The sequence below is a fragment of the Olea europaea genome, chromosome 10, assembly GCF_002742605.1.
Source record: "Olea europaea var. sylvestris chromosome 10, O_europaea_v1, whole genome shotgun sequence".
Classification (NCBI taxonomy): Eukaryota; Viridiplantae; Streptophyta; class Magnoliopsida; order Lamiales; family Oleaceae; genus Olea; species Olea europaea.
In genome coordinates, this window is record NC_036246.1 from 43,253,615 (window position 1) to 43,275,381 (window position 21,767).

The 21,767-nt window shown below is 33.9% G+C and overlaps 3 protein-coding genes across 12 annotated transcripts; 1 reads left to right on the forward strand and 2 right to left on the reverse strand.

Annotated features, from left to right (window-relative positions):
* Window positions 1-9,094: 9,094 nt before the first annotated feature.
* LOC111402385 (transcription factor JUNGBRUNNEN 1-like) lies at window positions 9,095-10,320 on the reverse strand. The gene is made up of 3 exons (XM_023030629.1): window positions 10,058-10,320; window positions 9,613-9,914; window positions 9,095-9,513 (listed from the first exon to the last, which is right to left on the reverse strand). Exons 1-3 carry the CDS (start codon window positions 10,254-10,256, stop codon window positions 9,139-9,141), a joined length of 876 nt encoding a protein of 291 aa, XP_022886397.1. The 5' UTR covers window positions 10,257-10,320; the 3' UTR covers window positions 9,095-9,138.
* Window positions 10,321-12,926: 2,606 nt separating this feature from the next.
* Window positions 12,927-16,716, reverse strand: LOC111402386 (anaphase-promoting complex subunit 10-like). Of its 10 annotated transcripts, none has more exons than XM_023030631.1 (7): window positions 16,416-16,716; window positions 14,903-15,129; window positions 14,475-14,628; window positions 14,284-14,354; window positions 13,709-13,768; window positions 13,500-13,604; window positions 12,927-13,390 (listed from the first exon to the last, which is right to left on the reverse strand). In XM_023030631.1, the coding sequence occupies exons 2-7, from the start codon at window positions 15,076-15,078 to the stop codon at window positions 13,354-13,356; spliced, it is 603 nt and encodes a 200-aa protein (XP_022886399.1). In that variant the 5' UTR covers window positions 15,079-15,129; window positions 16,416-16,716; the 3' UTR covers window positions 12,927-13,353. The 10 variants fall into 10 exon arrangements, with proteins under 10 accessions (XP_022886399.1, XP_022886398.1, XP_022886403.1 ...); XM_023030630.1 differs by having other exon boundaries at window positions 12,927-13,418; XM_023030635.1 differs by having other exon boundaries at window positions 13,500-13,617.
* Window positions 16,717-18,719: 2,003 nt separating this feature from the next.
* On the forward strand, window positions 18,720-19,608 carry LOC111402792. The gene has a single exon (XM_023031124.1). It carries the CDS (start codon window positions 18,799-18,801, stop codon window positions 19,429-19,431), a length of 633 nt encoding a protein of 210 aa, XP_022886892.1. The 5' UTR covers window positions 18,720-18,798; the 3' UTR covers window positions 19,432-19,608.
* Window positions 19,609-21,767: the final 2,159 nt, after the last annotated feature.

Consider the following 21,767-nt stretch of genomic DNA (forward strand, 5'->3'; position numbering starts at 1 on the left):
AATACTTGCTCTTTTGGGCTCAAGCTCGAAGCTTGATACAACCCATCCCGCACCAACCCAATAGACTCAAGATATAGTTCGTACGTTAGAGGGACAAATTAGGTCCTATACCCTAAAAAATTAATTTATTTGATAAATACTTAATATCTAATTAAATCACCTAAGGACCGTAATTAATAGGTTATAAAACCCCAAAACTTCCAAAACACCCCAATATATATCTTATCCACGACCACAATTGTAATCGGCGAGCACTATTTCATCTATTCAAAACCGTCAACTTCTTGCAATATTCATCCAAAAACTGCAGAGAAATTGCAAAATGTTGATGATTCCAAGCTTTTCTAGCCGTCGATCAATCGGTTACTACCCATTTTCCCTAGAAGCCTGGTACTATTTGAAGGCTGGCCACTAAGCACATGTTCTTATCTACTCTTGTGTAATTTATGTGTTGGAATAATTAATAATTCTATATGTGGGCTTCACATTCGACTGAAAATTTTATGGGTTAGATATATGGCTCATAATGATATTTGTATTTGGGCCAAATTTATTAAGTGATCAATTGAGCCCTTTGCACCTTACGGGTTGTGATTTATTTGGTGTGGTAATTTTCAAGTATGTGGGCCAGAATTGTGCGTAAACCCTAATTAGGGTTTAAGTCGATAATGGGACGACTAAATAAATTCCTATGTAAAGGCTATGTCTCCTCTCCTCTCCACATTGTATTTTCATTAGCTTGCCCCATTGATAGCTAATATTTTGTGAGGAGTAAGGAGGGGAAGATTTGGCTGCTATTATAACTATTATTCATATCAACAATGGCTTCCGCAAATATTAATTTATTGTATTGTGATTCTCGATTCTAAATATGATCAAAATTAAATGCAACCCTTGGTATTAGAGCGTGTTAAGATCAGAATCCATAATTAAAAACTAATCATTGTTTTAAACCTTTTTGTCCCTGCATCAAAAGGTTTCTGTGCATATAATTCGTGTATGTATATATAATTATATGCATAACTTGAACTCGCTGTGATGCCCTCTTTCTGCTTCCCCAAAATTTACAAAGAATCAAACCAGTGAACCACCATATTCTTGCCGCCTAAGACCTTCCTCACGGCCACGGCAAGTTCTTGAAACACCACCATGAATGCAAACTATGTTTACCAATTTATTTTTTTTTTGGTGTTGAAAATCTTGCAGACTTGAATCTAAAATTAAACCACTATTGGATGATGAATGTTATGTATTGAGTGTTGGATTAATATGGGTGGTAATGACCACAGCGACGGCGTCGACAGCCGCTGCTTGCCGGCGGGACAGAGGCAAGCAGCAGTGTTGCTGCTGCGTTTTGTCTCCCTCGGGAAAATGCAGCAGCAACGCTGTTGTTTTGGCCATTGGGTACTGCTGCCCTTGTGGCAGTAGCACCGGAAGTACCTGCGCCGCAAAACAAAAAAAAAATTACATTTCTGCGATTTCAGATGTAAGGGGAAATTGGGGTTCTTTTGCAAATATTTAATTTCCAAGCCCCTGTTTGCAATTATAGATTGGGATTAGGTTTTGTAGATGATCAAAGAGGGCCCTGTCATGTAATTTGTATAATTAGAGGACCTGATTTTAATTTTTTTTATTTGGGTCAAAATGCATTTTTCAATAAGGGGCTCTTAATTTGAACATTTAAAGTTTTGACCCTAGAAATTTTAATTCTTACCCCGTTAAAAATTTTATTCAATAAATGACTCGATTGAAATATATTAAATAATAATAATAATAATTTAATTGACGACTTTTGTATTATTTCATTAAAATGTTTACGTATTTAAATGTAGTCATTATTTGAGTGCCTAAATTTCAATTTTTTGAAATATTGAAATTTGTCGCCTATTTTGTTTCCAAATCATATATAAATTTTGCTGTTTATCAATTAATGATTATGATTTGTTATATAATTATTGTTTTGTGATCGAATTTTTTTTTATGAGCATTGAGACGATTCTTATTTTCCCACTGAAAGAGAAATATTTTGAAATAAAAATGGGTGGTAGCTGCCAAAGTGGCACACTCATTTTTATTTATTCGGTTTTCTCTACAATAAAATATTTTATTTTTTTTTGCACAAAAGTTTTGATTTATTGCATGTAATATCTTGCCCAAAGATGTTATTATATGTAATAGTTTTGAAAAATAGCATAAGACAGTTAACGAGCTCATTTTGGTTTAGAAATTTCATTCTCCCCAAAGGTGTTGGTGTTTTCGAAAATCGGTGTAATTTTGTTTAACTGGCTACATGTGTGTTTTAAGAGTACCTTATAGCATGTTGTATTGTCGACCCAAATGTGACTTTATGATGATGCATCTAGGCTTTTACCGTAATAAAATTCATATGTTTCGATTTAAATTACGGATTATCTAATTAATAGCCCATATTAATTAGTTGAATATTTTATCATCCGTTTGACTACATGCATTATGTTTGGATGATATCGAATATGATACTTTATGTTTTCACAGTTTATAATGCCTCATCTCTTTCAAATCAATTGTCTGCTATTGAGACCTTGACTAGAAATAACTATGTGAGATTGAAACGAGACGTAGAAATAATACTTGGTCTTTTAGGCTTGGATTTTGCATTGGAGAAAAAGTTTGAGAAATCCACAGATAAGAGTACTGTTGAATATGTAGCCGAGCATGAAAAGTGGGAAAGGGCTAACAAACTCTGTTTGAAAATCATTAAGTAATCCATATCTGATTCCGTTCTAGGTGTCATACCCGATAATGAAAATACCAAAAGTTTTATGGATGTCATAGGAGAAAAATTTATTGAGTCTGATAAAATCGAAATTGGGGATCTGATGGATAAATTGATGAGCATGAAATATGATGGCACAAGCGGTGTTAGGGAGCATGTCATGAAAATGATAAATATATCATTTAAGTTAAATGCTCTTGACATTCCTATTACAGAGCATTTCCTGGTCTATCATGTTTTGAATAACCTTCCTAGCAAGTTTAATTAGCTTATGGTTGTTTACAATGCTCAGTGGGATAAATAGGATTTGAATGACCTCATAGCAGTGTGTGTCCAAGAAGAGTATAGGATGCGCCGTGCAGCTGTTGAAACTGTGCAATTAGCTTTTCAGCCATCACAGAATAAGGGGCCTTCTCATAATCATAAACCTAAGTTTCGTAAGGGTAATAAGTTCCACCGAAGTTAATAGAATAAAAAATGTAGTGGTCCCAAAGGAGTTGTAAAGAAAAATGATCAATGCAAGTTCTGTAAAAAGAAGGGTCACTGGCAGAAAGACCGTTTTAAGTTCAAGACTTGGTTGGAAAAGAAGAAGAGTTCTCCAGGTATTCCCTTGGCCTTAGTTTGTTTTGAATCTTCTTTAGTAGATGTGCCTTTGAATTCTTGGTGGTTAGACTCGGGAGCTAATATTTGTATTGCGAATTCCTTGTAGGGTTCACAAGCAAACGAAGGCCAAATGAGAATGAAGTAAGCTTAAGCGTTACAAATGGAGTTCAAGTGAAGGTTGAGTTTATAGGAGTAGTGAAGTTGATTTTAGAGCCTTGTTTTGGAAAATACAATTTATGTACCGCAAATGAGACGGAATTTAATTTCTATATCGAAACTTGATGCTTGTGGTTTTACATTTAATTTTGGTAATGGAATGGTTGAGTTATTTAATGATTCTCGTTTGATTGGGAATGATATTTTATGTGATGGTTTATATAAATTATCTTTGGCTCCTCTTGGTGATGTCTCGTGTATTACAAATGTATCAAAGAAAAGAGCTTTAATTCGTGAATCATTCTCTATATTGTGGCATAAGTGCTTATGTCATATTTCTAAGGATAGAATGGAAAGATTAGTAAAAGATAAGATACTTCCCTCTTTAGACTTCTCTAATTTTGAAACCTGTGTAGATTGTATAAGAGGAAAGCTAACTAAATCTACAAGGAAGGGTTCAACTAGGAGTAATGGAATTTTAGACTTGATACAGACTGATATCAGTGGACCTTTGCCTTCCACTATATGTGGGAATAAATATTTCATAACTTTCATTGATGATTTCGATATGTTTACTTGATTAACAATAAATCGCATGCACTTGAGAAATTCAAAGTTACCAAACTGGAAGTAGAGAAACAATGTGGAAAAAGTATCAAAGTTTTAAGGTCTGACCGTGGTGGTGAGTACTATGGGAAATACGACGAGTCTGGTCAAACTATGGGTGATTTTTCAAAGTTTTTACAAGATTGTGGAATAGTGCCCCAATACACCATGCCAGGGATACCTGAGCAGAATAGTTTTTCTAAAAGACGTAATTGAACTCTAAAAGATATGGTTAGAAATATGATGAGTAAAACAAATTTTCCTGAATATTTGTGGGGTGAAGCTTTGAAAATTGCTATGTATATTTTGAACAAAGTTCCAAGTAAATCTGTTGCAAAGACACCTTTTAAATTATAGATAGGAAGTAAGCCAAGTTTGGCTTACTTTAAGGTTTGGGGATGTCCAGCTGAGGTTAGGATTTATAATCCATTTGAAAAGAAATAGACCCTAAGTCATATCCTGGCTACTTTATTGGGTATCCGGACAGATCAAAAGGATATAAGTTTTACTGTCCAAATCGTGGAGTCCATTACTGCTAAATTTCTGGAGAATGATATTGGAGATAGTGGGAGTAGCACATTGTTAGAATTTTTTGTTGAACTAAGTCAAGTTGTTGTTCCAATTCCTCTTATACATGAAAGAGTTAGTTCTTAACCAGTTGAAGTTGTTAATAAAGAACCAAGAAACCAATGGGAACTTCTAATCCCCCTAACAACGATTGAGTCAGTTTCTAAGCCACAAGTTAGGAGATCACGAAGAGAAAGGAGATCCGCATTGCCAGGTGATTATATTATATATTTATTGGAGAGTGATTTTAATATTGTGCATATTGTTGATCATGTAACTTATAATCAAGTATTGACAAGTCCTGAGGTAAATAAATGGATAGTTGCCGTAGAAGATGAAATGATTCTATGGAAAAGAATAAAGTTTAGGATCTTGTTGAACTTTATCCAAATGCTAAAGTTATAGATAACAAGTGAATTTTCAAAAGTAATTAGATTCAAAAGGAAATTTTGAAAGAAAGAAAGCAAGACTGGTTGCAAAAGGTTTCACTCAACGAGAGGGCATTGATTATGTTGAAACCTTCTCCCCTGTTTCGTCGAAAGATTCTTTTCTAATTATCATAACTCTTGTGACACACTATAATTTTGGAGCTTCGTCAAATGGATGTTAAGACAACTTTTCTGAGTAAAGATCTTTCTGAAAAGGTTTACACGAGACAACCTGAAGGTGTCGTTGTGAAAGGAAAGGAAAACTTGGTATGTAAGTTAAATAAATCCTTATATGGCATCAAGCAAGCATCTCGACAGTGGTATTTAAAGTTTGACGAGGTTGTGACGTCTCTTGATTTTGTTGAAAATACTGTTGATCAATGCAGTTATCTCAAAACCACTTGGAGAAATTTTAGTTTTCTTGTCCTATATGTTGATGACATTTTGCTTGCTAGCAGTAACTTGGGGTTGTTTCATGAGATAAAAAAATATTGTCTGCTAAATTTGAGGTGAAAGATCTTGGAGAAGCTTCTTATGTGATTGACATTGACATACATCGTGATAGAAATCGTTGCTTACTGGGACTTTCTCAGAAGGGTTATATACGACGTGTCCGAATAAGAAAAGCAAAGCAAATGAAGTATGTCCAAAAGTCAACCAACCCGTTAGACTGCTACGAAAAACACCATCGAATTTCAAAGTAGCACGATCTAATTTGCTTAACCCAATTTTCTAGAAATGTTTAATATACAGAACTGTGCACCTAGTGATGTACCTATCATAAAAAGAGATAAGTTTAACAAAACTCAATGCCCAAGGAATGAGCTAGAAAGGGAATCTATGAAGATAATTCCATATGCTAGTGTTGTGGGGAGTTTAATGTATGCTAAAGTTTGCACTAGACTGGATATAGCCTATGCAGTCAGTGTCCTTAACAGATTTCAGTCTAATCCAGGACAAGAGCATTAGAAAGCAACCAAGAAAGTTATGAGATATTTGAAAAAAACTGAAAGTTATATGCTTACATTCCAGCGTATAAATAATCTTGAGGTGGTAAGATATTCAGATTCTGATTTTGCTGAATGTCAAGATGATTTGAAATCAACCTCAGGTTATATTTTCACATTAGCTGGTGGTATTATTTCTTGGAAAAGTACTAAATAGACTCTAGTGGCATCTTCTACTATGCAAGCTGAATTTGTAGCGTGTTATGGGGCTACAGTCCAAGCTGTTTGGTTAAGAAATTTTATCTCTGGCTTGAAAGTTGTTGATTCCATCTCAAAATCGATCACCATCTACTGTGATAATAGTGCAGCAGTATTCTTTTTAAAGAATAATTAAAGTTCTGGTGGATCAAAATATATTGATATCAAATATTTGGTTGTTAGAGACAGAGTCAAAGAAGGGCAGACGAAAATAAAGCATATCAATACGGAGGCAATAATTGCAGATCTCTTGACTAAGGGACTCGCTCCAAAAGTCTTTAAGACGCATGTTGCTAATAAGGGTATTGTGGAAACATTTGATATTTTTGGTTAGTGGGAGTTATTTATGTAAAGAACTACGTTTTGGGCTTGATCCCTTTGCGAGGTACGTAGGCAACCCATATGTTTTCGGGTACAGCCCCTTCTGATAATAAAATATTTTTTTCCCTATCCACGAACTATTTTGAGCATGCATTTGACTTATGTCTTTTTATTATAATATTATTGTGATCTCGAGATATGACAGATAAAGACATAAGATGAGTCTCTTTTAGAGACATATGGCTTCATTTTGATCTGAAGCATTATGAGGACCGATATTAATTAGCACAGTTTTGATCACATTTGGTGCTAAGTTCATACCACATACTACCACATTGGTTCGAGGATGGGGATCCATGTCAATAAGAATGTTGGCATTTGTAACTGTAGAATGGTCTTACATCGCTTAATTGGTGTAATGACTTCCATGTTCGGTGTTAATGTTCTTGTTGGATCGAATCATGTTACATAAGGTGTCATCATTGGAGCTATACTTTTGTGGCCATCTATGTACTCTAACCCGGGTGTTAAAAGTTTTGTTATAGCAATCAAATATTTGCCCAAGTCGGAGAATGTTGGAATAATTAATAATTCTATATGTGAGCTTCACCGTCGATTGAAAATTTTACAGGTTAGATATATGACTCATAATGATATTTGTGTTTGGGCCAAATTTATTAAGTGATCAATTGGGCCCTTTGCACCTTACGGGTTGTAATTTATTTGGTGTGGTAATTTTCAAGTATGTGGGTCGAAATTGTGCGTAAACCCTAATTAAGGTTTTAGTCGATAATGGGACGACTAAATAAATTCCTATATAAAAGTTAGGTCCCCCCTCCTCTCCACATTGTATTTTCATTAGCTTGCCCCATTGATAGCTAATACTTTGTGGGGAGCAATGAGGGGAAGATCTGGCTACTATTACAACTATTATTCATATCAACAATGACTTCTGCATGTATGAATTCGATATATCAATTTATAATTATATGTGATTCTTGATTCTTAGCCTGATTAAAAATTTAATTTCAACATTATGGTCCAAGTTCCGATGATCTTCAAATTCCGACACCACATCATTTGCCCATGCTATGATTGATTGAAAAGAGACCCCCAACGCTCATGTTTTCAAGGTCGTCGTGTTGGGCAGCGGAAGGAAGAGATGATAGGATTCTGCTAATAAGTGGAGATATTTTTGGGGTCGTTTAGCTTTTCAAGTTAAGTTGAATTTCTCGCATGTAGATGCTTGGCTTTGCAAAGGAAATTGCATTAACTTTTCTGCGAAATTGATTTAGAAGTTTATGGGTGGAGACCAGAGTGTCATTGGCGGATTAGGGGAGATTAATCCTTCAGTGAGTTCTAGTGCTTGCAATGTTGGTATTGATTAAAATGCTACGCTAATGTTGTGTTATTTATTTATTTATTTATTTATTTATTTTTGCCAAATCTATCATTATTTGGTATCATTTTGTATACTGACTTAGCTGTTTGTGGTGGGATGAATGGCTGGTGTATGTTTAAGCTAGTGCTTGTACTGGGCGTTTAAGCATAAGAAGGGGATTTGAAGTTCAAAAATTGGACTTGAAGAAATGAAAAGTCAAGTGTGGATATGGGCTGTGGGATTGTTTTATATATTCTTAGTTGCAACTATATGGATTGCTGCTAGTTTTGTAGTACAGACGGTCGTAGATAGAGATGTGTCGCCATTTCTTGTAACATACATTTGCAATTCATTGTTTGTTGTACATTCCTTTACTTGAAATTGGGCATTTTTCCATCGTTTTTTTTTCGTGTTTGTCACCTTCTTCATTTCTATCACTTATTTTTTGAAAAAATTCGTCATTTTTTTTTTAGTGTTTGCCACCTTTTTAAATTCGTCATTTTTTTTTTAGTATTTATCACTTTTTTTTCGATCACCTACTTGAAATTTCTATCACTTTTTTTAATGACAAACTTCATTTTTTTTTTAATAAAAGTGAGATTGTATGTCATTTTTTAATAAAAAAGTGACACTAAAGTTTTAAAAGTGATATTGTGTCAAAAAAAGTGACATTGTGTCATTTTTAATTTCACAAAGTATTTTTTACTTTTAAAAAACTTTTCATATGATTTTTCAAAACACCCCTAATTTTAATTTTGAGGGTAATTTTATAAGTTGCCCTACGTTACATGGAACAATATGATATTTCATAATTTTGTGTAATTTTTCATGTAATGAATATGTCGCAAAAGATGGTATATTAAAATAATAATAATAATAATAAACAAATTTATAATTTGTTGTTTGATTATTAATCTGTTTGGCCCTAATTTTTTAATACTTATTTTTCTCAAACTCATTTTCAATCATGTATTTTATTGGACTCCAACACTTTCATCAACTTTTCAACCTCACACCACGTAACCCTTATAAAAATCTACTAAAAATTTGATTTTTTAACCAAGCAAAATCGACGTAATTATTTCAATTTATAAACTCATAGATATGCAAATCATTTTAAAAACAGGAGGGATAAATAGCAGAGTCCACGATCGATCTAAGATCCTCCCAGTCTGAATGCCTTGACAACTCGTTCGTGTCCGATGAACACACAGATGTTGAATATATTGAAGATGGTGCTTGACCATATACTGGATTGAAGTGCCCTATAAACTGTTGATTTGCAATATTCTCCACATGATTGGAAAAGGGTTTCTTGATCTGATAATCAGGATCACTGAAACTGATAAAGCTTTGATCAGATTTCATGCTGCATGATTTGGAGCTTGAATCCGCTGGATTACTCTTCTTACCAGACATTTCTCTCCAATTTAGTACGCACTTTTTGTAGGAAACATTTCTCTTTAATATTCTACACAGTGTCCAAACTTCCTGTGTAAGGAAAACTCATCTCAAAAAAACCAAACATAACAAAAAAACCCAAAAAAAATAAAATAGTAATAATAATTGGATTTTTCAGAAATTTCTTACAGCTTCTTGAGCAGTGCATTGATTATCAATTAGTTGTTTTGTATTGCTGTGATGAGTAGCCGGAAGACGAAATTCGTGCATCATCCAATCAGTTTTGGTGCCTTTCCCAGCACTTCCTCTGTAATAAACCAGTGATTTCTTTAAGCCAATGCAATCACGGCCTTCTCCATAGATTGGTTTATCAATTCCAGTTGCTTTCCAAAACCCAGAACCTGTCACTCTATTGGGTCTTATGCTATTTCTGTATTTTCTTCCCCTTTTGCAAAAGAAGTACCACTCCTTCTCCCCTACGTTGCTGCCTTCTGAATGTCCACAATAAATAAATAAAAAGCTTACAAATCGGTAGATCTCATAAAATGTTAGGTTTTCATTCATTAAAAAAAAAAGGCCAAAAATTTAAGAAAACACGAGAAGTTCGGAAATAAAGCATGAAATCATGACATACTTGGAAGGTCCCATGGATCGTACTTGTAGATATCAGCCTGCTTGATAAGTTCAATACTAATCGGTTTGTTCTCGACCTTTCTTCGAAGATAAAACTCTACAAGTTCTTCATCGGTGGGATAAAATCGAAACCCTGGAAGAAGAACACCATCTTCTTCATCTTTAACATCAGTTACACTGTTAATATCATTCGATTCCATGGTTCCAATATCTTTCCCCACCTGCTTCTTGTTTTTGAGTGTGAAAAGGTTAATAGAAAATTAGGTTAAGTTTGAAAAATAAAAGTTAAGAACATTCTGAATATATAAACGAAGGTAATGTGAAGAAGGGTTGGAACAGGTGGGTAGGATGGGGCCTCTGCGTTTGGTCAAGTCATGACATTTGACTTCTTGTGGGGCCCTTAGCCCGCATGTTTGAATATGAAGCAGTCTTCAGTCTTCCATTGGCTCATTTGTGGAAGTTTTTGTAGAGCTTTGGGGAAATTTCATAAACTAAACTTCTACGCGATTTATGATAATCTTAGATAGTCTTTTTTAATTTTAAAAATTTCAGAAATTCTCCGCGAGGTTTTTTATTATAATTTATATTTCAAAAAATATGAAATAAATGTAATGGCTAATTTTCACAAATATATTAAGCCCTGTCTAATTTAGATTAAATTTCGATTTTTTAAAATTTAAAGATATGATGAAATGTGTAGTTAAACAAATTGATAAAATTGTAAACTCAATAAAATGAGAGTCAAACAGAGGCTAAACAAAAATAAATGAATATAGTTTTATAATTAACAAAGAGAAAAAGGTAAAATGTAAAATTTATGCTAATAGGGAAGGTTTCTAAAAATTTTATAACTAGAAGGGGTGTATTTGAAATTGTTATAATTACAAGGGAAGGTTTCTGAAATTCAATGAAAGATAAAATTGATTAGTAAATAATTTAAACCTTGCTGATTGCAGGCTTGGCCTTGGCATTGGCATGACCTTCTCGTTAATTAACAAAATCGTCAGGACAACACGTTTGACTCAACTTCTCTTAGTCTAGTAGAATCTGTTTATGTTTGTCCTTCCACATTCCTTTTTAGAGAGTCACTACACTTTGACTATGTGACAACTTAAATATTTTTTAATTTTCCATAATTTGACTAAAACGTATTGTGATGTGGCATTGTAGTTATTTGTTAACTGATCTTATCAATTAGGCCTGCTTGTTCGCATTTTTCTTTAAAAAAAAATGTTATTTTCTAGATTAAAGTAAAAATTTTCAATTGGAAACAAAATAAAAGATTAATTTTCTTATTGTTATATTAGTTGCTAAAAATCTTATTATTTTAAATGTTTTAGTAGATCAATGACATAAGAAACGATGATCGAAAAAGGAATCGTACAATTAACTTCAAATTAATTGGAAAAAAAAAAAAACCTTAAAAAACTTGTTTGCTAAGCTTAAAAATTTAGGATCCCTTTGATTGCAAAGATGAAATTTTTGTGGAAAGAAAACGAATTCCAAGGAATTGAATTGCCTAAAAATTATTTTCTGAGAATTATAAATTATTGTATTTGATTGGTATAATTTTCCACGTGGAAAAAGTTAAAATAAAAGTGTTTTTAATGTTTATTTGACTTGTTTTACATGAAAATTATCAATTAAAGAGATAGATTTTATTAGTATTGGGAATGAAATTTATTTTCATTGTCAAAAAAATCAAAAAATCATCTATCTTTTGGTGTTCGTTTAGCTTTGTTTTACATGAAAATTTTTCAATCAAAGAGAAATATTTTTTTACAATAATTTTTAGAATTTGTTTTCATTTGTCAAAAAAAAAAAAAATTAAACGAAAAAAAAATACCACAATAATTGGTGAGAATTCATTTTTCTCCAAAACATGGAAATGTCTATGTGGCATAAAATTGTAAAAAATGAAATCCAAGAAATTTTTTGACAATCAAACATCAAAAAAATGAAAAGATAAAATTACAATTCCATTTTTCATGGAATTTCCACCCTATCAAACCCACTCTTGTAAATAAATACGCACGCGAGTCTTGAGCAAAATAGTTTTTGCATCAAAATTAGAAAGTTTATAATATTTAGCCCTCGTTTTATGAAAATTAAAATCAGATTTTTAGTAAATTTTGATGAAAGTTACTAAAATATGTGTTTTGAAAGTTGTGAATAACATAAAATGTATAATTAAAATTAATTGTTGATTTTAACATAAATTAAAATTTTAATTTTAACTTTCACCAAACAAGAGCTTAGTATTCAAACGTTCTGGAAGATGACGTGTAGATAATTAATAATGGTCTCCCGGATATGACATATATCAACTAGATGTTGACAACAAACTATGCTCCTTATTATTATTTTCCTTTTTCCAAATTCATTGATTTATATTAAAAAAATAAAAATTGTTTGATTACTCGAGAACACGAGACTCAGTTCTAAATAACCACCACCATTTAGAAATTAGAAAAATGGAGAACCAAATCCGATACATCTAACAATTTCAATCCATTAGCACTCTCATATCAAGAAAGATAAAGTACCAAACTGAAATTAACACCTAAATAACTTCAATTAGAGAGCCAAATAGGTCCAAAAGAACGTTAGAGATTGAGGAGTTTTACGACATGTACTTTGGCTGTTTACACCATCAATTAAGGTGAAGAGTGGCTCCTGAAACTGACTATTATAATGAATGAATATACTAAGGACCCATTTGTTTCTCATTTTTGGGAGAATGAGAATTAAAAATACAACCGTTACGAGCTCCACACAAAAGATAAAAATTCAAATTTGACGACTTGATATGATGAATAACGGTCATATTTTTCATTTTAATGAGAAAAAAATGAGAACCAAACATGGACTAAATCATAGAATTCCAATCTAGTTCATAGTCTAATAGAAGTAAAACACGCTCGACGAAATGAACACAAACATAAAAAAACCGTTGTCTGTTACAAGAAAATAGTACAAAAAGAAGCAACAAATTCTCTTGTCATGGACTTAAAATTTGTGGGGTTAGCATGTCCCCTAGCAAGATGTCCCTTTTTAAATAGCCAAAAAGGAAGAACTGAAACATTCAAAGTCCATGGTCAAGAATTATAGGATCTGAAACAGACATGTTACCGTTCATATGTGACTGACTGACTAGCAATCCTTTTGAAATTTCTACAAGTGTTTTTTTTTCCATCTGTAATCAGTTCTGAAGAAGGACCAACACTTCGAAATTTGAATTTCGCAAGCCACTTGTTTTGAATTTCCTCATTTCAGATAAGAAAAGTGCACTTCATCTTACAGTAGAGTAAGAAATGAACTCTGTAGAAGTGAACTGAAATGGTTGGCGTGGAAAAGGATTCCTGTCATATAGAATATTGTCATCTTAGTTAAGAAAAAAGGATTCGTAGTAAAGAGGCCAAAAATGGTATTTCTTTACGCACCGTCGAGGTCCATAAACTTTGATTTGGCGCACATGAGTATCCCTTCCATTAAGATGATTTGACAAAACTGCTATTTGCAACATGAAAGTATTCACAAATGTTTCCCTGCCACGTACAACTAAAAATTTCTTTAGCTTGATGAGTATCAAGACAGAATAAAAAACATTTGTCTGATTTCAATACATGGACAGAAAATTCCAGAAAAATACATGGACATATGACCGTGCTTTATTTCTATGTACCGAACCAGTCTCTTCTCGAGTATGTTTCTGCCAATTGAAGCATCAAAATACAGATTTGAAGTTATTTTTCCCTTGAGAGCATAGCAGCATATGAAATTGGAGAAACAAAAGCTGGGTCTAAACAAAATGTGGATATGTAGAAGCAAAAGATACAGATCAAGAATGAACAAGGATGGCTTCAAGTTTCAACAATTGGCGAGTCCAAAACGTACAAGCAATTACAATTTTATCCATATGAGAGCTAAAAAGAGATTATCAATTCAGAATCCTTATTGAACCATCCTCAAAACTGGAATATCATATTTCAAACAAAATTTATTTTGAAATCAAAGTACGGATGTATGCAAGCAATTTTAAAACTGTCATAGGCAAGTCTTGACCAGGATGTCAACTACTGCATCTAGTTACCATGCGAATACATAAGGTTATAATCAAGCTGCAACTAGCAAGAAGCATGAAATTACAAAACCAATTTATACAATAGATATGGACATTCAAACCCTTAGATTGAATCAAAGAACTACAAAGCATCAATTGCCCACCTTGGATCGCTCCCCGATAAAGATATATAAACCCAGCCAGTTGGCTTCACAAGCTCCACTGCTTTTATCTCCTAAAAACGTCATTGCAAGAACAAAACGAAATCCAAAAATTCCATATCCGTCAACACAATTATGAAAGCAACATCTACAGAAAAATTATCTATATAATTATGTTCAATGGAAAAGGTTACCTTCAAATTGTGGAAACCATCACCAGCACGAATTGAAATCTTACTAGGCGTATAGCTCTCATCAAGCTTGAAATCAACATAAAGAACAACCAACTGCAGTTTAACTTTCTTTTGGAATTGAATATTCACCACATCAGGCTGTGCACCGTCTGATCTACCAATTTCCAAATACAATGCTGTCACCATTAACAAAAATCATTACCTTGAAACCATGAAAAGCATCCATCAATCAACCATCCTTCCGAGCTATATTTAGCGGACCCATTGAACTATTCAACTCTATACTCTAAAAAGTTTTACAAAGAAATTTTTTTCAGCAACATTATGACTATCCAAACATTTTTTTTTCTCAACATAAGCAAATAAAATTAGCCAAATAATCATGAATACATTCAATTTCGGGACAATAAGAGAGAAAGTTAATGTACTGCCAATAGGTGTCGAGATTGTCATCACGGAGAGAGAGGATGCCATTTCCGGGCTTGCATGAGCTGACACTCCAGGCGGCCTTCTTGGCCATCTCATGAAGATCGTCATCCACTACCAGCTGTTGGTCCCCTCCGGTCAGCTTCCCTTCCTCCTCCCCCTCTGATGACTCCGCCATTCACTTAATGTATGTATCACTCCGTAATTTATTAAGTTTTTGGCGTAAACCCTAATCCAAGGTAAATTTGAAATTATGCCAAAATTCAAATTTCAGATCTCAAATCAAATGGAACAAAAACTGGACTAGGCATTTTACCATATCCTTAAGAGTTACATAGCTAATCATCAAAGGACGGAAACAACAACTAGCCCAAATCAAAAGCGCATGATTAGAGTTAAGGATATTATTAGTGCATGAGACTCTATAACACAATAAGTCATAATTCATAACATCTTTTTCTTTTTAGTTATGTCAATATACCAAACAAAAGAATAAAAATAAATTCAAAATTCAATTTACTTATCATTAGGGTGTGCCAGGGTCAGTTGGGTCAGTCTTAGGCCCAAATCAAAAGCGCATGATTAGAGTTAAGGATATTTTTAGTACATTTGACTCTATAACACAATAAGTCATAATTCATATATCTTTTTCTTTTTTAGTTATGTCAATATACCAAACAAAAAAATAAAAATAAATTCAAAATTCGATTTACTTATCATTAGGGTGTGCCAGGGTCAGTTGGGTCAGTCTTAGGCCCAACTTGACACCAAACCGACCAAGTCAGCTTGGGAATGTTGGACCTAAACCAACCCAACCAGAATCTGAAACCAACCCGGCCCTAGACGAATTTGGTCCTTTGGGTTTTGGTTAGGGTTTGCGCCCAACTAAACAAATAATAATAATTTTGGGCTTTTTTGCCCTCTCTCTTGGCTTTGTTTGGAATTGGGCCTAAATCATTGTTAAAATAAAAAATCTTGGCAGCTTTCACACAATTAAATGCGAAGAAATGATTCTGTGACCAAGAATTGCAATTCAAGGTGTAACTCGAGAAATATTTGCTTCACAAGCTCCTAAGAACTCGATTCGAGATTAAACATGGGTGGAAAAGCCATTACTTCACCAATTGATTATAATTATTCTCACTATATTTTCAGCTCAACGTAAAGGCTAAAGCTACGCAAGTGAAAGACAGCTCAAGCTCCTAAACCCAAACAAATAACATTTTTTAAAATACAAATTAAAAAAAAAATAAAATTAAACCAAACCCAACAAAAATATAGACATAAGACCGTACAGAATATGGATAGTAAATGAGGGGAAAAGATGGGTTTGATTGGAAACTATCACTATCTTAGGTCAATGACAAACCAAGCAACAATAATCATATGCCAATACACCAGCACGGCAGCATTCGTTCAATTTATGAATCCATAACGACCATCAAACAACAAAACCTTCTTCACATACAAAATAATCAGACACCTGCTCTCTAATAATAATTATAACACTAATACCTGAGGGAGATTGAGGCGAGACCGCGAAATTATGGGTGGAGCACAGCTTCTTTCTTGAACCTAGTAGCAATGACTCTGCTCAGATTCTTCAATGCAAGCGAGAAAAATTGAGGTGAGACCGCGAGATTGACTGCAGTCGCCACTCACCAGGGAATAATTTGGGCCTCCGGCGACTGGAGAAAGACGAGAAAGAGATGCAGATGTGGGCAGTGGGCTAGGGTTCGGACGATAGAGAGTGAGAGACAAGAGGCAGAGATCGCAATTGTAAACTGGGTTTCGTTCGGTTTCGGGCCCGTTTGGGATAGCTTTTCGGAAGCCAAAAGGAGCTTTTGTGGTCCAAAAGTACTTTTGAACCTGTTTGGCTAATTTTATAAAATGACTTCTACTAATTAAAAGAGCTTTTAGAAGAAGCTCTTCCACAAAAAAGACGGGAAGCCAGTTTCTACTTTAATGAAAATTTTAAATTCCAACATTACCCTTACATTTGTAAAGAACAAAATGAAATTCCAACCGTGTCCTAAGAAATTACGACCTTTTCAATTCTCTTCATTCTTCTCCAATCCCATTCTCCAGTCTACAGGAAGTCCTCTCCTCTCTAGGTAAGATTTTGCAATTTACCTTCAATTTCTTATCATTTTATTTTAAAATAACATTATTTATCTACAACACATGGGTTAACTACAATAGATTCGTATCGTTGCCTTTTTATTTTTCTTTTCTAGGTTTTATTCAAGAAATGACGGGTTTAATGTGTATTTATCTGGGTATTTTAATGTGCCTTCGGTTTTAGAAGATGGGTTTGTGATTGGGTATTTCCTGTTCATCTACATGCAGTCGATTGATGTTCCGATAGAAATTTCTTTTATCATTGACATTTTCGTTTTGCCGTATACATTTCATTTTCTTCGAATTTCTTGCTTCCGAGTGCTGCTGAGTGGGTTTAATAATGAATGCTTGTGCCGTGTATTTATATATAAAGTGAGAAAGCAGAGCTTGGGAAAATAATTTTTAAATGATTGCAACAATGGATTTAGCATGAAATCAGTAAAGACAAACTGAATTTTTGTAGATATATTGCTCATTCATCAGTCCATCTTCTAACTTCAATTTAAATACAATTTTGCTTGAATATGTCTCCAACATTCCTTGATTCAAATATGTCCCTGTCTCTCTACATTCCTTGGTTCAATTCTTACTAAATACGTCCCTGTCTCTCTACATTTTCTGATTGAATCTATGGTATATTCGCCATTTAATTTGACTATATAATTTATGTCTATGCTTTACTAATAAAATTTTAATATGATAATTAAACTAATACATTCTCACCATTAAGGGTAAAAATGACATTTTGAATACCGTAATAGCTTTTGGCATGATCATGCCAAACACAAGTAAAAGCTCTTCCGGAAGAAAAAGCTCTTTTAAAATTAGTTACCAAACGCTAACTCAAAAGCTCGGACTTCTGCTTCTCTTCTTCTACTTGTCAAAAGCATAAGCAGAAGTTATCCCAAACGGGCCCTTCGTTCTTTTTCCTTGAGTTTGTGTTATTTTAAATAGTTAGCCCCGGTTTGTTATCCATTCTTTTCTCATTAAAATAAAAAATATAACCGTTATCCATTATATCAAGTCATCAAATTTAAATTTCTATATCTTATGTGGAGTTCATAACGACTATATTTTTCATTCTCATTTTTTCAAAAATGAGAAACAAACGCCTCCTTAATTAAAAAAACAAAAACACTTTTATCGAATTGGTGACTTAAGAGATCCAACCCGAATTGAATTGGATACTAATTGAACAAACCCGTCAGACTTGATCAAATCGATTGAATAAGCTCGCTCGAGTTGGATGGTTATTAGCTTACACACAATTTGTTAAAGCAATATTCTTAAAATTATATTCAAATTTTTATATAAAGGCGTCATTTGAAATTGATTTTTCACCCTCAAAAAATTAATTTTTTGATCGTTATTTCACTATTCTAGTCGTAATTTTTGACTTCTTCTCTCATAGGTGGCCCTCACTTTTTTTCTAAATGTCAAAAAATTAATTTTCAAAATCCCTCCCGAATATGCCCAAAATTACTATTATTGCCTTCAATTATATATTATAACTAAAATAAAGTATCATTACTTCTTCCGCCTCTCTCACTAATTCAAAATATGGAGTACGCGAAACGATGTCGCATCGACTTCTAAATGGCACCAATTCAAAGACGCACCCCAATATGCCCTTCAAAATTTGACCGTTGCACAATTCAAAAATCAAATTAGACCGTTACATACTAATAACTCTCCCTTCTTCCCTGTATTTCTTCTAAATCTCTCCCCCCCTCTCTCTCTAAATCATCTCCTTCACTCACACTAAATCTCCATATTCATGGCTGATCAAGACCAAGACAACAGCAAGAATTTGACATCGTTAATAATGGAGTCGAAGCCTCTGCACCCACTCCACCAAATAGCTGAGACCCCATCTCACAAGCTCCTCCTCAAGCAATGGCTGAAAGAAGAAGAGCTAATCCTCAACAGAATCTCCCTCAAAGAGACGCAAATCGACTCGGCCAGGAATGAGATCACGCAACTCTACTGCCTGTTCTTCCTCTTCCACTCCATTGCCCTCATCCTCCTCTTCAGCGCCTCTTCTTGGGCCCCAAATGGAAAAGGCCACTTCTGTAAAAAATCCTGGATCCCATCACTCTGTTCTCTAGTTTGTTCATTGGGTTTAATCTGGGCTATTCGGTACAAAACCGACGTGGAATCCCACTTGGAGAAGCTATTGGAAAGAGAGAAAGAGGATGGGAAATTGTTGGCTAAGTGTGTGGAAGAGTTGAAGAAAAAAGGTGTGGAGTTTGATTTGCTAAAAGAGGTTGATGCTCTTAGGAGAGCCAAGAGTTTAGGGATCGAATCAAAGGCGGTTCAAAAATGGTCGAGTAGGGATTTTGTGACCCTGTTTTTCTTCACTGTTTCTTGCTTGGTTCTTGGATTTACAAGGGTTATTTTGTGTAGTTAATCGTGTACTGGATTTTGGAAATCCCAGAAGATATCTCAGATGTTGTCAGGATACTTAAGAAGAAAATAGGTGAATGGGGTTAATGGGGAGGATCGGATGCAGAACACACTGTTCTTATTTGTTAATTTTTTAGGATGACCCTTGTAATAAATGCTATCATCTTGTTAGTTTTGCTAACTTTGTGTCAATTTGGTCGGTCTCCTTAGTTTTCCTTTTTGTTTTACGAATTTTTTGTAGGGTGCCAGGTGGGAATCTGGCTTTCTGTATTTTAGGCTTTTAGCAAGTATTTTTTAGAAAATAATAATAATGATGATGATGATGATAAATCGTTTTAAACACAGTTAATATTCCATCAAATCATCTGTTGTCAACTGAGATTATGCCACTGCATATGTTGCAATTATTCTGTCAAAGTGGCAAAATCCTTTATTCTATTACAAAAATAGTAAAACCTCTCCATCTGGCCTAGCATTTGGACTTGTCATCGATGTCAAATTGTATGAGAAAATTACCTCAATTCCTTTTTAAATTTCAATTTCAAAAACCAAATTTTAATTAATTTTTTTTAGTTATATTTTTCAAAAAAACAATGCTACATGTACATAATTTTTTTATTTAATTATTTACCTACTACTCACAATAGAAGGTGAAGACCACATTTGAAAATTTTTATATTCACGTGGGGCGGCGTGCATTATGAGAGGGGGGGACAACTTTCGATACCCCCAATTTAATACAAACCGCACTATCTCTCTCTACACAAATCCCAACCCATCAAACCCCTGTCACACTCTCACGCACACAAACAGCTTTATGCACAGTTTTTCAATGGAAAGTTTTTGATATGTGAGATTTAATATTTATTTGGTGAAATCCAAATTAGAAATACTTGAGAGATTCGTTGATGGAAGGGAGGCCCAACCTTCTAGTCTGTGGTGACAAAACTTACTAGACTATATCTGGGTCATTTGATCAATATCAACCCGAATTTCATCAATCTTAGTCGTATGTTCAACACCACATCCACTTGCACCTCAACTTCGTCGTCTTCCTCCTCTTCTCCTTTGAACTTGGTTTGACACGTTCAAGTCGCCTTCAGAATTGAACTAGAATTCATGATTTATGCATGTTACGATGGTTATACTAATTTTTTCTCCATGATTTTTTATCTTATAATCTCTAAATAATTGTGATCAATTTTGACCAAGTCCATATTCGTTGTGGCTATTTGTGATCAGATATATCTTAATTGTAACTGTGTGTGACCAATTAATAGTGACTTGATCACGTTAAGACTAATCTAATCACAATTAGTCACGCTAAAGATAGGTTTGATTATAGTTAGTTACAGATAACACGAGTTTAGTCAGTATGATTCTATATCGAGATTTAATTTGTATTTACTTGAGGATTTATGTTGAAATTGGTGGTTAATGTAGCTATATTAGAATGTGTAGATTTTAAATTAGGTGAGTAGGGATTTTGAATTTGAGGAATATGTGCCGTCTTATGAAGAAGAAGATAATCAATGTGAGGTTCAAGACAATTTTAGAGATTTGATTTTAGGTGGTGGCGGTGGTTGGGTAGCGTACTGGGTGTCCAATGACAGTGCAGCAACTGGCTTTGACGATTTTTGGTATGGGAAAGGGTTGGATTTGTGAATAATTGAATTAAGTGATAGGGTGAGTTCAGGTGGCCGACGTAGGGTATGATGCAATGATAAATTGATTTATTTAACACTTGATTTTTTAAAAATTTCAAAAAGTTTGATATTTTTGAATTTTTAATCTTAATGTATAGTAGTTATGATTTTTTTCCCAAATCGAATTTATGCTAGGCCTAGAAGATTGCATCAAACAATTTAGGCTGCAACCCAGCCAGGTGGCACTTTGCATTAGAAATTTAGATTTCATTTAAAAATGTCAATATTGTTAAGAGAAGTTATTCAAACTCTTATATATTGATTTATATTTTCAATAATTAGTCGATGTTATTTTTATCCAAGCAATGTTGTTCATAGTGACCACTGTAGCCATTTTATGTGACATATGTTTAATCGCTAATTTTTTTTATCAATTAAATATATGCGGTAGTCGCTCACTGTGAATAACATAATATTTTTATCTGTTAACATGTCTCGCAAAATAGTGATTCATGTAGTAGCTTTCAAATTGTTAATATTGAGTAGGGATGACAACGAGGTGGGTATGGGATAGGTCGGCCATTTCCATCCCCGTCCCGTCAAGTATTTTTGTTATTTTACCCCATATCTATATCCGATGAAAGCGAGACGGCATGTTCGGGGCGGAATCAAGGTGGGACGGGGTAGATTTCAT

Bases quoted from the DNA above. Each gene is read 5' to 3' on its own strand.
- LOC111402385 (XM_023030629.1), bottom strand. From the start codon at position 10,256: ATGGAATCGAATGATATTAACAGTGTAACTGATGTTAAAGATGAAGAA. The intron at 9,915-10,057 runs GTATGTCATGAT...GTGGACATTCAG, and splicing joins CGATCCATGGGACCTTCCAA to AAGGCAGCAACGTAGGGGAG. The intron at 9,514-9,612 runs GTAAGAAATTTC...TTCCTTACACAG, and splicing joins AATGCACTGCTCAAGAAGCT to GAAGTTTGGACACTGTGTAG.
- LOC111402386 (XM_023030630.1), bottom strand. From the start codon at position 15,078: ATGGCGGAGTCATCAGAGGGGGAGGAGGAAGGGAAGCTGACCGGAGGG. The intron at 13,605-13,708 runs GTATTTTTCTGG...TGTACGTGGCAG, and splicing joins AAGCACGGTCATATGTCCAT to GGAAACATTTGTGAATACTT. The intron at 13,419-13,499 runs GTGCGTAAAGAA...TCTATATGACAG, and splicing joins AAAGTTTATGGACCTCGACG to GAATCCTTTTCCACGCCAAC.
- LOC111402792 (XM_023031124.1), top strand. From the start codon at position 18,799: ATGGCTGATCAAGACCAAGACAACAGCAAGAATTTGACATCGTTAATA.